The 16,996-nt window shown below is 41.0% G+C and overlaps 1 protein-coding gene and 1 long non-coding RNA gene across 2 annotated transcripts in view; one reads left to right on the plus strand and one right to left on the minus strand.

Moving 5' to 3' along the window:
- The window catches only part of ZNF804B (zinc finger protein 804B), a 234,969-nt gene extending 225,780 nt beyond the window's left edge, over positions 1 to 9,189 (minus strand). The window contains exon 1 of the mRNA XM_027896695.1: positions 9,082 to 9,189. Coding sequence (XP_027752496.1) covers positions 9,082 to 9,189 — 108 coding nt within the window. The remainder of the gene's footprint in view (positions 1 to 9,081) is intronic.
- A 716-nt stretch (positions 9,190 to 9,905) lies between these two features.
- Positions 9,906 to 15,752, plus strand: LOC114064032. Its single transcript, XR_003572674.1, has 3 exons — positions 9,906 to 10,009; positions 13,286 to 13,350; positions 15,643 to 15,752. It is a non-coding gene; the product is annotated as an uncharacterized LOC114064032 (long non-coding RNA).
- Positions 15,753 to 16,996: the final 1,244 nt, after the last annotated feature.

Below are 16,996 nucleotides of genomic sequence, written 5' to 3' on the forward strand. Positions count from 1 at the left end.
TTTTTATGGTTTTATAGGATACAAATACAACATCTGCATCAAAAAGCACGTATCTGTGATTTTTTCATTGGTTATTAATAATCACAACAATTTATCACTCACACCCAGAAACAGAACTTTTTCAAAGTGATGTTTATTTTGTCAATGATCAGTGTCTCCAACATTGTTTCTTACACTACCTCTTTTCCACACCTAATAGCCACAGATATATTTATCATTCCAATTAACATTTGAAATCTTTGTATATAGTACCAACCTGATCTTTCTTCACTTGTCCCACTTAATTTTTTTTCACATGGGTTTTGCTATCTTCTCTTTAAGGTGAAGTAAGTGCACAACGAAACACAAAAGAAAGGAAATGCAAGTGTCTTTTCATGTAGATGCATAAAACGTAACAACCTTAGGCAGGCAGAGCAGTAGCAAGGCCTTATGAGGACAGCAGTTAAGCATTCAGACAGCCAGGGAAACCTGAATACGTATTCAGTGACTTTTATGGGATGTGTATTTATTATTTGGTACGCACAAACTACTTGCATACACATCACATTGTGAGTTTTTTCCTTTTGCTCTATGGGGACCTAAATGACTGCGTTTTTTAGTTTCATTTTCTGAACTAATCCTCCATGGTTATGTGACAATTTCTGATCTGTTGTCCATTGGACCGGACAGACACTGTCTGTGCTGAGATGATGGGTACACCTCTCAGCTGCTGTTTGGCACAGACCTGTAGCCACATGGCTTGTGGGAATCCTGGATTTTTTTTGTTCCTACACCTGCAATGCATCACCAGAAGCTTCTTGCAAACACAGACAAGAGCAGGCTCAAAATATCAAAGATATAATTTGTTTTTTCAGTGTCTAACATAGGGCGACATAAATATACAAATTCTGCTTCTTATTAGAAAAGTCCATGTTCAGAGTTTTACACACCTCACAGAAAGTCATACTTACACTGAAGATGTAATGACTGGCACAGAGAAATGAAAATTAGTATAGACAAATATTTCGTACTGATAACCTCTGAAACCCACAAAAGCAACTAAAATTAGATTTATTAAAATCTGACTATGAAAAGTTTTCTTTGAAAAAAAAAAAGTGTTAAAAAAAGTTGTTAAGTGTTAAGTGTTGTTAAGTTGTTAAGTGTTAAGTGTTAACAACTTAAGTTGTTAAGTTGTTAACAACTGTAAGAACACCTTAACAACTGTAAGAATTTTCATTTCTAGCAGACCTTCTGATTACAGTATTCAGATAGATTTCATTTATAATATTAACCCCAAAATCTAATCTACCACCTGTTTTGCTGTCAAAGGGTATATTTTAGGGAGTTCTGTTTTTACACTTTCTAATCCAGTTTCACGAGACTTTCTCATGTTTTAATCTGAGTTGGAAATTCAGGCTGAAGATCTACAGCTGATTACAACTGAGAATCTCCTCAGTGATGCCAAATACAGCTCTCAGTCTGAGCAGAATATAGAGAAAATATTTGTTGACACAAAAGCACTAAATCTGTTTTAGAATGTGTTCCAGGGAAAACATCAATTGAAAAATTGACATCAACTAGTGTTGATTAATGTATGGATTGTTTCAGAGCTGCATGCAATCTTTCAGCAATATTTCTATTTTACTTGAACCAGCTTGCCAATTATCTTTATGCATAACTATGAAACTGGGAAAAAATGTTGATGATGATGATGTTTACATCTTATCCAGCATGCACATAAATTTAGCCTTAAAAAAAAAAAAAAAAAAAAAAAGCTATCATTAGAGTGCCTTCCCACTGGGTACAGAACAATACATTCTGCACAGTGAACAGCATTTTCAGGATTCTGTACATACCCTATGACAAATCTTGCTACTCATGCGCTGTAGTTGATTGCACAAGACAAGCAGTGATATGTGCCCACATAATACGTAGAAATGTAGAACCCCAGATATCTGCCTCTGGTATCACCTCTGCAGATTACCATCATAAATCAAGTCATTTTAATACTGTTCATTCAGAGTTTTGAAGGTTCAACGGCTAACAGAGGAGCAGGTTGAATCTTCACAAAACAGTGCTTACAACTGTCAATGTGAATGCTAAAAAGTTCTTTTAAAGGATCTTCTAATTGCTATTCAGAAATTTACAAGCAGAGACTTTTGCATGCACATATATTTGCAAAATGACTTAATCACCAGTGAAGACTGCGTAATTCCTTGGAGGGTCAAACTGGATTTTAATGATACTGTGTGTTATGTTGGCAATGCTAGTTCCTGCAGGTCCATGCATGCATCTGCACTTCTCTTTGACATTAATTCGACCTTGTAATAAACTTAATTTGATCTTTTATATAAATTATCCCTAATCCAAGATTTACTTTTTTTTACTGTTGTAGGTGTACAAAACTTCCATTCTTAACCCTTGAGCTCTAAAAGAAGGTTTGCAGCTCTGTGCTCTGTGCTGTAACAAATGTGATGCACTGTCTTTCAGAGTGAAGACCTTGAGGGCATCACAGAAGGTATGTCCACGTAAGAAGCCAAGCTTATACAGATGGATAGACACATAAAGCAGTAAAACTAAATCTCCCACAGTGCACCTCTATGGCATTTTAAAATAACAGTATTTCAGCAGGAAGATAAAAACTTTTCTAATTTCTATTTTTTTCCACAGAAAAGTCTATATTTTCCCCAGGATAAGTGAGAAAAATTACATTTGCACCTAATGATAATTTCAGTCATCTTAAGTAATCAGTTGTGATGTAATAAAAAGACTTAGCAAAGGTTTTTCATACTAAATTAAAACAAAACAAAACAAACAAACAAAAAAAAAACCTAACCCTCAAACTAAAAACCCCAAGCCTTGTAGCCAAAGGCTATACAGCTCCCTAGGGAAACCCAAGTAAGGAAAAACGCCTACATCTTGGCCAGTCTTTAAAAGCTTTCCTTTCCCTCTCCATTTAGATACATCTTACAGGGAGCTTTTGTAAACCCTTTTTAGAGGAAATAACTTGATTCAGACGATGAAGTTCTTTCGATCACAGGCTTTTTCAAGGAATCTAATCTCACATGAAAGTATTTGCATAAAGAAAGTTAATCAGTTCATTTAGTTCTTAATGGTCAAAACAAAACATTCATTTAGATGGAGGAAGGAGCTGGAGCATCCTCCCCAGCAAAGCCCGGTGAGCACTTACCATGGGCAGCACATGGGGGCAGGAGTCCAGAAAACAGCGTAGGAACATAGGAAGTCTCTACAGCCTAGAGCACCTACCTCAACCCACCATCCAAGGGAGTACCTGTTTCACAAACACTAGGTCTCTACATTCATTTTCAAACTTGAACACAGCGCAGAATAAAATAAAAGAATAAAAAAAAAATTAAAATCCCACTAAACTGCTATGCTCTAGATGAATAAAATGCATATGAACTGAAAGTGAGAATGCAAATGGATGTAACAGCAATAACTCTGGAACTAATGGACAAACAAGCATTGCCACATGAAAAATAACAGATAAATCTATCTGGTTTTAAGAACTCAATTGAGGGACCAATAAAAATATTAGAATGCTGGAAAGGCACTCTCAGACATAAAGCACCTGTTTAACATTACTGCTAATTGTGGATGAAGGAAATGGCCCCAGTAGAAATTGGTTGAAGATGATTAAATTTAATTGTAATGCTATATACAAAGTGTTACCCACTCAATGAATTGGGATCAAAATATGCTCAGAAGTGATACATTCCACAAAAACAGATTTAATACAAGGCATGAGCAGCAAGGCTACATGTGACAAAAAGCACATTCCTGTTTTCTGAAAGTTCTTTCTCTCTTTCACGTGTTGCAGAATTGCACAGAAAGCACTGTAACAGAACCATGAACTCAGGAAATAATGTCACCATAAGGTTGAGTGTGGGCTGCAGGAATGCTCATATTCTCCAACACAGTGGAGCAGGGTTGGTAGGGAACACAGCCCACTCTGAGGCACAAAGTGCCAGGAATCAGTAAGATCAGAAACAGTTAAGTAGGAGTGTCTGCCTTGGTTTGTGTAAGGCAGATACCTTGGTAAGCCAGCTCCACGCTTTCAGAAGAGCGCACAGGATCCCCCTGGCAGGCGGCCACTTCTGCTGGAGGCAGCTGCCAGAGACTTTTTGGCACAGAAAAGTGAAGTACCATTTTCTTTACTATTTTTCCCTTTCTTCTTTCTACAAGATTTTGTTGCTGCAGTTGGGAATTTTTCCACTCTTTCCTTTTGTAGAAGGACTATTTATTAGAGCTGCTGGCCCATTGTCAGTCCCTTTACACTATATTTCTTAGCTTAAATTTTATATTTCATGCATTTCCCTACATAATGCCTAGAGCATACCTTTCCTCTCTGCTTTCAGTGCTGTTAAGGGTACAGTCACAGTACTGAAGGATGACTTGTTTATAATCAGAAACCTTCAAGTTACTTGGTCTTCCAGCTAACTGCAGATATACGGTGGATGCTCCTTTTAACCTGCTGCCACCTAGACCATATTTCACATGGTACACATCCAGCATGTCTAGCCTTTAAATTGCTTTCTGACAAGTGTGCTTGGCAGATATCTCTCCTCTCTGGTGGCAAACACAACACTGCCATTCTTTGTGGCAGACTTGATTGTGCTGGTGTTTCTCAACTAAGCTGAGACAGATGGAAAGAGCTGCCCATGCCGTGCCCCTCTTGTTCTCTATTTAGAGTCGTTCAGTCCTCAGGCTCACTTAAGTTTCCAAAGAAGTTTTCACATGCCTACTGTTGTTATCTGCTACAGAGCGGGCTAAGGTGCTACTCAGCCCTGGTTATATTTGCAATAGTGCTGAAACAGCTTGCTTGTGGCTCAGTATCAACTAAACAGTCATTATTTCCAAGTACCTCTACTTAATTAGAACTACTGGAGCCTCTGGACATGGGGTGAGAGCTGTGCTTTTTAAAAGGTAGCTCTTTGTAACAGACAAGAAGCCTTTCCCACATCCCACATCCCAAAGAACTTAGGCAAGCACTAAGTGCAACAGAGCAGCTTGACAGCCCTATTAGAAAACAGCTTAGAGAAGTACGTGAAAAATACTGTATTCAGCTGAAGCTGCAGGGAACAATGGAGGAAAAATAATTAGCCAACTCAGAAATTGGCTAAGGCACTGAGTCTTCTGAGCCTTCTATTTCCTTCAAAATACAAAGGGATCTTTAAATACTGAGTAGTAAACAAGACTTTGTTTATATCTTATCTTAAAAAGCCACAAGCAGAACAGTGCACCCTAATAATATCTTCTGCTCAGAAGTTATTCAGAAGCAAGGGGGCCATCTGCTGAATTCCCAGAACCATTTTCTGCTGTATCCTGGAAGAGTTTCTTTGAAAGTTTCACAGCAGAGTCCTTTTCCATGTCAGCTTCACTAGGCTTGTGAAGCGCGGCAGTAAACCTTTAAGTAGGTTGGGCTGCAGGTGTTTATTACAGCAGATCTACCATGACTGCAAAAAGTAAAATCAGTACACCAGTAACTGTAATCTATTCAGGACTCAGAAATCTTGTAGACAATATCATCAGTCTGAGGTGTAAGTAATATCTCTAATTCATTTCCTTACATAGAAATTTTCAGAGACAGAAAATTTGCTCATAATATTTTCATTAAAATAACTTTTCAAATGAAATATAAAAGCTTAAAGCACAGAATTAAGTCTCTAAAGTAAGCAGCTTCCTTCTTTGGCTTACTGTCCATTATCCTTAGTAATGTTGGCATCATGTTCAAACTCAGCATTTCCTTCCCTGTGCAACTCCATCACAACTCCATTGATACAGGATTCCCTGCTTCTCATTCCACTCTTTCTGAATTCATTACCACAACTTCAGAGGCCAGCTTCACTATATTCATAGCTAAAGTCCCTCTTCCAATGTGTGAAAGTGGGTAAAGGAAAGGTAGAATTTCAAAAGATTTTATGACCATGTCACTACATACTGACATGCACAAAGTGCATTACCTTTGTAGTCCACACCTTGTTCTCCTTAGTACTGCTGCAGCTACAGGTCTCTTTGCATACCAGGAAAAAGGACCAGAATTGTTTCTGGCACAGTAACAACGAAATATGCTAAATAACTACTACACAAACACTCAGACTGAAAAAAATCCTTGTTCATATAACCATGAAATTTGATAAAGGTATTTAAAATATTCACCACTGTTCTCATTTCTTATAGCATAGCCTTAAGTCTACTGACATTTCATGGTCTGTTAATACAGAGCACTTTAAAAATAGAAAGGTACATGTTATCCATTAAAGACTTTGTAGGCTCATGCATAAGATCGCTCATAGTGTAAAAATATAAGATTATTTAATGATACAAACTATAAAATTGAATCTTCAAGGTTGCTTCCAGTTCAGCATTTGAAAAAAGACTGCAAGATGTAACTTGTATCTTTCAAAGTTATAATCGGGAGGTATTAAAAGCACAGCACAGGGCACACAGGTAAAGGCCACTTGCTCAAGACTTCCCTCTGATGCATAAGTGGTCTCAAGTTTAACTGAATAGTTCGAGGGTTTGTTTGCATTGTATGGGGCATTTTTCATGCTTGAAACAAGCTTACTACCTCAATACTAAATCTCAATATGCATGACTCCCACATCCATAATGCAAAAATGTATCAAGGTGGTGTTGTCTGCTGTTCACTGTTCCCAACTTTATGCACACTGATAGGCAAGAAGGATATCATCTGGAAAGTTATAAAGTTGTAGGCACGTACAGATGACTCACTGCTTTCAGTATTTAATAGCAAACTATCATCTTCTTTGTCAACTAAGCATCCCTTCTTTATCTCCTAAAGTCTGGACTTCTGTGTCAAAATAGAAAAATAGCATATATATACCAGTAGTAAATCCTAAATATCAAACACATAAGAGAGTTATAGAGCTAAAATTACCCAGCATTAGTAAAACATTATTGTGCACCTTTACTCCCACAAGCTGCCCAATACTCCCTCTCCACAGGACTCAGTCTATGACCTCAAAAGCCTGACTAGCTGCAAAGAGTAGCCACTAAGAAAGGCAAAAATAAAATAAAAAAAAAAGGGGAGGAGGGGGGGAGGAAAAAGAAATGTATGTAGAGAAATGAAAGTTTTCCCTCAAGAATTTAGAATGAAAGCTAAGGATTGCTAAAATTCAGTCCTTTATATAGAAATGGTCCCAAAACATATAAAGCATACCAACTCCTGGTCATATGAATCTCAGAAACAAGTATTTCTGTCATAGCGAAAAGCAGTACAAAGTGCTTTTGCTACTTTTTTCCAACTCTGGAAAGCTCATATGGAAGAACATTTCTATATAGTGAAAGAGGTTTGAGTTTATTTGCAACTTTGTAATTTTTTTCCTTTTCCACTAAACCCTGGATAGTTGGCTTAGAACTAAGATGCTTCAATGTAAAGCAAAACCCTTTTAAAAAAATGCATCAATAAGTAATAGGAAATATCAATATAACTTTTTTTGTCTTCTTCTCTGTTACTTGCATATGAACAAAAATTACTGCCATCTGATAACAGAACTATGTTTAAAGTGATGGTTCGCTAGTGAAATCAGACAATTTTATTTCATTAAGAATTTAGACTGAGAGGAGTGGTGTGCATACTCCTATGTAGGTAGTTAGAAAGAAAAGGAAAGAAATTGGAAAGTGAAGGATTAGGAGTGTAATGCTATTTGGAGGGTAATATATTCTCTTACTTCTGACACTACTTTACTTAAACATCAGTTATTAAAGTTCTACTAAATAAAAGTATTTACAATTAAGACTGTTCCCATTTTAGATTCTTAACGTTGTTTCCTTTGGATCTAATTTTGCACAGTTAATGTCTCCTGCATTTCGGGAGGTTCCACACACCAAAGTGGATCAGCCCCACGGGTCAGGGAACACAAACGCAGCTTAGCCACTGTCTGATCGATGATACCTGCAGCACAGTTGTATTATATTGCACACGACAGATACAGCAGTACAAGGGAAGAACCTGCAGGTGCTGTATCGGAGTGGTGGTGCACGACACAGGAGGGATTTTGAAAGTGTAATGAAGTATTTGTCACCTTCTGTCATTGCAAGTCAAGAAACAGAAAGCAGAGACTTTCGTTTCCTAAAGGTATTTTAGAGTGTAGGCGTGCTACGGGGCATAACACGGCACCGCGGAAGTCCCACCGTAGTTTCAAGGTGCCCCCGGTACTGCTGCCGGTACTGATGGGTGGCAGGTCCGTTCCCCTCCGCAGGTCACATACTGAGACCGGGCACAATGACAGGGAAAGTACAGTCGAGACTACGGACGCGGTTGCGATACCAATGCCACCGCGGAAAGGCGGAGGAAAGGCAGCGCGGCTCCGGCGGCGCCCGGGCGCCCTCCGCTCAGTGGCTCCCCAGGCACCCCGCTGCCCCTCGTCCCGGTGGCAGGGGCTCGGTGGAGACCCCCCCACACAGCCCAGGACAACCACCTGCCCCTACGAAACGCCTATAGCGACTCACGAAGACTGTCTGCAGTAGCTCAACGCGTCTGCAGTCGCCGCAGGACCGCCCCAAACTTCACGCGTGTTCTGCCTAGACGTCGGTCTCGACAGGTAGTTCACAACACGCCGCAGCCGAACTCGCAAGTGCGGTTTTTTTTGCAAGCGAAACCAGAAGGATGATCGCTTCCCTCCTCCGCCGCGTCAAAACCTTGGACAAGGTACTAAACCGCGACACCTGGAGCCGACACGGCGCCTTCCCCTCTACCAGCCTCCAACTTCCCTGCAAAGCGTCAGAAATTAACCTCGCCGTGAGCACGAGCCCGAGCCGCGGTCCACGGATAGCCCTAACTAAGCAGCAGCCCCCCCCCGCCCCATCGCGGAGCGCCAGCACCGCCCCCAGCCCCGTCCCCGCGGCCACACGCCGGCAGCCGCCGACGGAGAAACTTTTCCGAGCCGCCCGGCGAGGCGGCGCCCACGCGGCCGCCCCGCAGAGTGGGACCGAGCCGGAGCCCACGCACCGCGCCCCCCGCAGCCGCGCCGGCCGCCCCGCCGCGTGGGCATCCGCCCGCACCGCTCCTACCGTGCGGGGGGCAAGTGAGGGAGGGAGCGAGGAGGTGGCAGTTACCGGCGAGCGAGCGCCCTTCTTGCAGAGCGGTCCCCTGAAGACGCCTTTGATGCCGCGGTAGTGCCCGTTGCTGAGGTGCCGGGAGCTGATGACCAGGTAGCACGCCATGCGGGCCCCCCGGGCGGGCGGGCGCGGGGCGGGAGGGCAGCCCGGCTCCTCCGCGGCGGCGGCGGCGGCGGCGGTGCTGGCCCCGCCGGAGCAGAAGCCCGCATGAAGGAGCGGGTGGAACCGCAGCAGCGATCTCCCCGCTCCCGTCTCATCCAGCGCCCGGGTGAGCGCTGCCAGCAGCAGGATGCACTGAAGGCGGCAGCAGCGGCGGCAGCCAGAGCACATCTGACGGAGCGCGGAGGCCAGTCCGCATGCTGCTCCACGGGTGGGAGACGGGCCGGCGAGAAGAAGGGCAGACCACAACTTGCACAGTCCGCCGCTGCTACGGCCCCTTCCCTCCCTCTCTCCTCCTCCTCCTCCTCCTCCTCCTCTTCCTCCTCTTCCTCCTCCTCAGACCAGGCCACCGGCAGCCGACATCCGGAGGGGAGTTTCTCCGCGGCAGCTGGAGCGGCGACTGCTCCCCATGGCTCTCCCGTGGGCCGGGCTGGGTGGTGGATACCGCCGGGCGCCGCGCACGGTCCTCGCCGCCCCGCTCCACTCCACTCCTGCCGTGGCGCCGCAGTCGGCGCCGCGCCTCGCTCACCTCCGCCGGCGGGGGGGGAGGCGGTGCGAGGGGGCGGAGGAGGGGTAGGGCCGGAGCGGGGGCGGGGGCGGCGGGGGGGAGGACGTGGTCCCTCGCCCTGCGGGGAGGGGAGGCGGCTGCTGCCGGCGACCCCGGGCGTAGCGGGCCGGGGAAGGGGGGAAGGCGGGAAGGTGGCAGGGTGCGCTGACCGCCTTCCTCGTCCGCTTCGCCCAACTTTCCCACCTTCGGGGTCGGCAGGTAACGTCCCTTCCCCGCCTGCGTCTGGCTGCGCTTCCACTTGTCCCCCGCATCCCCTCCACTCTTCATCCTTCCCCTCCGTTGTCCCGCGGGCTGGCCCTCGCCCCGACCCTCGGCAGCCAGGCGCGCTGACGCGGGGACGGGAAGCACCCCTGGCGGCTGGGAGCGCAGACCGGCCCAGGACTGTGACGGGGCTGCGCGCAGCTGTCCGGGATGCCTGGGCACCCCTGGCTTGTGGCTGCGTTTGTCTCCGTCGTCCCCCCTGAAAGCTCGTGATTTTAGGTGTCATTTAGACCTAAATGATTTACGGAGTTATGGAAACCTTCCACCACTAAATAACTGGAACAGGTTAGGGTGTTCTTCTCCCCTTCCGCAAGACAGGCGTGATGTACCTCGGACCCGCCCGTGCATACTCAGCTTCTTCTCTTCAGGTCACAAGTATTGTCTCTGCTCTGCTGCTTGCTAGGTCGATAAAAATAAATCAATAAATCACAGCCTTAGTAGTCACCTGCAGATCATTCATTTCTTCGAAGTAGGTTGCTTTAAACTGCAGATAAGAATTGTTTCAGTTTTTTCATTTAATCCTTTAAAACCATATGCTTTCAGATATTTGGTGAATGAAACTGATAAGCCACAATCCTTCTATCTTTCTATCTATCCTTCTATCTTTCTATGAACCTAATGTAAATAAAAGGAAAATCTCTCACAATCCACCAAACTATATAGATAAAAAGGTCATGACTATTCAAATGACATTTTTGACTGCATAAGTAAAATAGCATTGTACAGTCCTAGTATACAGTGTTGTATACAGTGTTTCACAATAAATATTAAATTTTATTACATGTGTGTATATGTGTGTATATATACAGTCAAATATATTATCATGTATTTTGTTAATAAATACAAAAAGTTATAAAGAAAACAAAACACATCTGAATTTGGAATAAACAAAGCTAGAAGTAATGTATTAAGAACATCTTTATGTTAACCATCATACAATGTTTTGCAATGTAAAAAACTGTTAGGTGGGGGTCAAATCAACCTGCTAATACCAAAGTGTGAAATAAATAAAAGGACTTGGCTCTTTGCAAAATGTGTGGTTGAGCTGTGGGACTCCTCGGGAAAGGGTGTTGTGGATCATAGATTAAACAGTCCCATGAATCAGTACAGATCAGGCTTCGAAGCCTGGGAACAATACAATGCCCACAAAAGACCTTTGGAAGACTTTTCTGAAGCAAGAAATTTCACTGTAAAGTGAGGTTTGAGGTATTATACTACCATACTGAAAAAGAAAAAAAAAATTATCCACTGTTAATTTGGTGGCAAAAATGAGCTTATATGATGGCTTGCTCCTACAAGTCACAGCTATGTGAGTGACTTGAAATATATTCTTGTTGGCATATATGTTTTCTTAACTGCAACTTCTTTCTGAAATAATTGCTCTGCAATCCTGTTAAAAGTATTAACTTCACTTTGGATTTTGGTCTGCAGCTTTGCTTTCTGACTCTGCACTGAATACGTATCTGAAAGTAAAGACAAGCACCTTTTTGGCAATGCAGTGAACTTCCCAAAGTTGCTGTTTTACTTCTCTAGGATGCAGCTGTTGTTTCTCAGAACAGAAGGACAATTTACATCTCAACAGCTTGCACAGAGGTCTCAGTTCCTTTTCTGTTGTGAAAAGACATGAAAAGTCCTTTGCTCCACAGACCTGATGTTCTGTTACAAGGTGAGGGAGAGGGTGCAGAAGACTTACACCATATGTGTACAATGGAGATGTGTGATTGTGTGTTGCAGTGATGTGGACAGACGGGCCATGTCACCTTCAGAGGAGGTTCAGCACAAGCTGAAACTGTGCTAATGCTTTGCTGTAGACTAAGGGACAGTACTTTTCTCCTTAAACTTACTGTCTTCCACAGTTCATTTACCAAGATTGTGTGAAAGGGAAATTATTTGCCCCAGAGTAGACTGCACAGTATTCATTTTATCCTGCTGAGGAGGATGATGTGCTCAATTGACCCTGCTGTGAAAAGTAGAAGTCATTTTAGGCTCACTTCACTTTGCAAACTCAAGGGAATAGTTACTATGACCACCAATCTAACTTATAAATAATCTGTAGGATGCAAGCCTGAGAAAATGAGATTAGGAGTTGTCAAATGGAATGATTAGTTATTAATTATATCACTCCCTGAACATTTCCCCAAGTCTCTGGAGATGCTGCACCTCCTTCTCTTTCATCACAGGTCATACAGAAATATGAACCTTAACTATTAGTAGCTTCATCTGGGTCCAATCCTTCACTACTTTAGATCTCATAAAGTCATTTTCAGCTGAGCACAGTGAATGTAAAATACTACCTTTCAGAACATTATGCTTTCTTTGCAGAAGTATTAGTAGCTTTTCAAGATGCAAGGAAGTAGAGAAGCAGGTCAGCTGTCACTAAGAGAGGATGATTAGAATAACAAGATTCTCTCCAGTTCATCTATCCTCTCAGTTTACACAATTTTTTATCATCAATAAAGACTACTTAGCATTTATTGTCCCCCTAAAACATCTGGAAGAATTTTCTTTTTATTCTTTGTAGGGATTGTCCTCATTGCACAATACAGTGTCTAAATGAAATGACCAGCCTAGCTCTAAGGCTGCTGGTTCTGGTATAAATATAGTCTGAATATCAGGCATCAGAGAACTATATTAATGCAGTTATATTACTTTTAATGGTTGAGCTAATGTGTGTGTTTCTTTGCAACCTTAGATAGTACTTTATAGACATACCTGTAAACCATGTCTGCATTGAGAATTTTATTGTAAATAAATTGTTGTTCAAGGATTGCTCCTAATGAGTTCCACCAGTACACCAAGTCCATTATACTGATATTCTCTGTTATAGATGTAAAAACTACAGTTAGCATGATTTGCCAGCTGCTAACCTAAGCATTCCTCATTGTGGATACAGACTAGATCTGGTTAAGGGTCCCAGTCCTAAAATGCTTTCCACAATCCCTTTTCTGTGACTAGAAAGAACAATGACATCCTTCCCCATGCCTTCAGATATGAGAAAGTTTAAAGATGCAAAACACCTTCTGGCACTACACCTCTAGAAATTTTATTTTCACTATCAAACAAGAACAGAGGGTGTGTAGACACACAGCTTGAGTACTGTTTCAAAGTCTGATTATTCTTCACTTGAGTTAGTTTAACATGTTTTCCAAAGCAGAAGAACACAATTGAACCCTATAGTAAAAACATACTCTAATACTGATGTGATTTTTACAGGTGGTCTTTTTCACTGTAAGGAGGGAGTGGAGGAGGGAGATCAACATCTTGACAAGACAATTCAGGTATAAAAACGCACAATGAAGTACCTGACCTATAACAGCAAGGTCTTAGTAACTTAACAGTATATGTTACCTTCAGACATAAAGGAGATTTTCAAGCTGTAAATCAAGTCCTGGTAATATATTCAGATCTTTGGATTATAAGTTCCTAAACTACATGTCCCTCCACCCTCAGTTCCTCTAACCCATCCCCCCAACCTCTAACTCCTCTCCATTCTGTTGGTCCCTAGCTACAGCTAATTCCTCTGGGTTCACATGATAAGTGAAGTCCTGCTCCACTGACTGTAATGACAGTTTTTGAGGTCCACAGAATCAGTTTCTTTAGAAACTTTCAACGTTAAGTGTGTTCATGTATGGTAACAAGCCTGAAATGTACTATTGCATTAGTTGTCCTGTTATTCTACTTGAATAGATCCCCTAATATCCCAAAAGAATCATAATTATTTGAAAATGAGAACCATATCTTAGAAATAGTCAACATTTCTGTAGGTCGCATGAATAAATTTTAGTCTGAATGTTTCTTTTTTTTTCTCAGTGAATCATGTATTTTGGGGAATATTTTATAAAGTTTGATTCTGGTGAATATAAAAATACAGGGTAAACTGATCTGCATACATTTTTGTTTTGCTTTCAGAGAAATGGCAACTTCATATCTGCTCTTTTTTCCCCTGAATCTCAAAAGACAACAATTATAATTTTTTCCTTAAAAGAAGTATTAGTAAAACCTTCATTATACCTGTCTTTATTTCATTATTTAATTTAGGATATTTTAGACCTTCCCTATTTTATGCCATTTGAAGTAAACATTAAACTGCTTATCCAAACATTTTTAGTCCCAGGCTGACTCTTTTAATCCAAACAGTAGTTACGTTTGTCCTGTGAATCACTTATGTAAGCAGCTTTCTATTACCCAAAAGTTGACTTTGTCAAAGTTTATACACTTAAAGCATTGATGGCTAAGTTATTCTACTCTCTAGTCCGTGCAGAATCAATGACACTGTTTTTACTTTGGATGGAGCTTTTTGGAACGTCTAAGTGCTGAACAATCACTTTACAGTCTGCAGCTTGCTTGTGTAGCCAGCAAGTACAGCAGTCTTCATGATGATCAAACCCAAATGCATGTCTATACATCAGGGAAGAGCAGTAAGTCATGCCCCACTTTCCTTATAGGCTTATGCACCACTGGTTTTAAGAAAGTCTTATAGCTGAAAAAGAATCTAATTCAAATAACTTATCCTACTCTAACATTCTTTGATATGTCTCTTAAATGACATTCAGGAACCTCTCCATAATACTTTGTCATTAAAAAAAAAAAATATGATATTTCCTTTGGAATTCTTGTGAGAATAACTCAATAGTGTAACCACAGTCATAGAGAAGAACACTAATAGGTGGTATTGGGGAAAATCACTGATTTCATAATCAGGTAAAAATATGCAATAAATCTATTGTTTTCAGAAGGTTGCAGGACATGCCATTCACCTAAATTCACAGATCAATAATAGAAATAAGATATTGACCCTATATTAATAACAGCTCAGTATTTCCAGAGTATGTGTCCAAGGATGTAACTATGTCTTCCATTTTCTATGCAGAAATAATATTCATTGGTTTCTTCTTATTCTTAGCTATATTCCTTACCTAAATTAGGATGGATATAGAAAGAATAATGGTAAGTAGCCACTGTTATGAAAAATACATAACAGAGTGCCAATTCTGTTTTAGCAGCAAATCCTTTCTTTCAGGAAGATGATATATGAAAGGGATGAAGGTGTTTTCATACACTTGCTAATTTATTATGTTTGCATAAATATTTAATACATCAATCTCTTTCTACAGGAAGAGTATGGTTTGCATTTCAAATCTTGTAGTTTTCTTACACTTTCTTTTGCCTAAATCCTACCAAAACTTTAATTATATGCTCAACATCCACAAGAAAGGTAATTCATGTTTTTTATTGCTTGTTGATGGTCATCAGACTGATCTCCCAAGGTTAGCATTATATGCGCTAGTGGCCTTAATATCTAAAAGGTGAGTAAAGTTACTGCATTTTTATTATTAGGAATTAGAATTGAATATTAACTGGAGAACAGATATCTTTAAATTACATTAAAATAATGTGAAGAGATGGAAAATATTGTCTAAACTCTCTGTAGCTAGCCATGATGTTATCCACAGATATCCACAGCCGGAGAGGCTAGCAGCATATATTTCAGACACAGATACATTAATTTCAATAACTGACATAACCACAGCTGTCAGTCCATTTTCCAACTCATACTCATTTAATTCAAGGAGTGCTCCAAGGACAACTATACTGAAACAGCCTAGGAGCAGGAGAAGACACCTATTGCAAAGGAATGATGAAGGCAACTTCCATCATGTAGATTTTTCCATCTGCAGAGTAAGACATCTCCTTTCTCTCAGTATTATCTGCAAAAGTATCTGCAATCTTACACTGCCACAGAGAACATACTTTCACACTTACTGTGTGCTCATACACACCTGCAATGATATCCATAGACAATTTCAGCTTGGTAAGTTACTATCACCCTTTTTGTCTGGCACTAGCATTGCCATAAGGCAGCCATAGACTGTCAGCACACATATGTTATTTCTTAATCTGGTTGCATCTGCAGCCATTGAAGCCTATTAATTGTTGTAAGATCATGTACAGTTTATGAAGGACTCTCAAGTCACATTGTCAGAGGAAAAGTCTCTGCCTTTTATGAATTGAATGAGAGTTCAGCTTGGGAAAAGAGAGTATCAAGGGGGAATTGTGAGATGTCACACAAGCTGCATAAAGGTCACTAATCTACAAACTCTATACATCCTGATCCTAAGACATAAGTGACAAGTAACTGCAGATACGTTCTCTGGGCAGAGGGCCACTTAGTATGGTGGTTCCCTAAGCCAATTCAGATTAAAAAAATTACAAAGAGAAAACAACTCCTTTGCCTAACTTGAGAAGCAATAAATGAATATAGATTCTGCTGAAATGCCAGCAATAAAATGCATTTTATATACTTATATAATTATTTTACATAAATATGAATCCCTATTGCATATGGATTATTTTATATATGTATAATTGTGTCTGATGTCCGTATATTAATGGAATAATATATAAATACATACTTAAATGCTTTAAATGTCAACATCTATACCAATTTATTTCCTGTGCTGTTTTTCTCCACTGAAGCAAAGTGACAATTTATTCTATTTTTTGGGGGAGCTCAGTGACAGGGAGGTGATTTAGCAGTCTCCAGCAAAGCAATACAGAACTAGAGTCTGAGATGTTCATACTCATTAAACCAGTGTATTACCTAGCTATCTCAGATCTTTATGTTTCCATGGAAGTATTTACTATGCACTACCACAAGATCACCCTGTTAGTTCTGTATTTAACCTGTTGCCAGTATTTCATCATCTGTACACATTAATACTTCAGTGGGCAACCTTTAAAAAGGCTTTACAAAGAAAGATATGAAAGGCACAGCAGAAATTTCAAACTGACAGTAGCATTTTTCCGCTAGAATCCTCTGGAATTCAGAAGTCCTTCATGTTATTAGGTATCTATGAAGCAATAGTTCTTTTAAAGACTGACACCTACATATTTACTCTAAAATAGAAACGTATACTAAGAGGT

Source organism: Empidonax traillii, unplaced genomic scaffold (assembly GCF_003031625.1).
Source record: "Empidonax traillii isolate 1590-97213 ecotype Southwest subspecies unplaced genomic scaffold, ASM303162v1 scaffold512:size449007, whole genome shotgun sequence".
Lineage (NCBI taxonomy): Eukaryota > Metazoa > Chordata > Aves > Passeriformes > Tyrannidae > Empidonax > Empidonax traillii.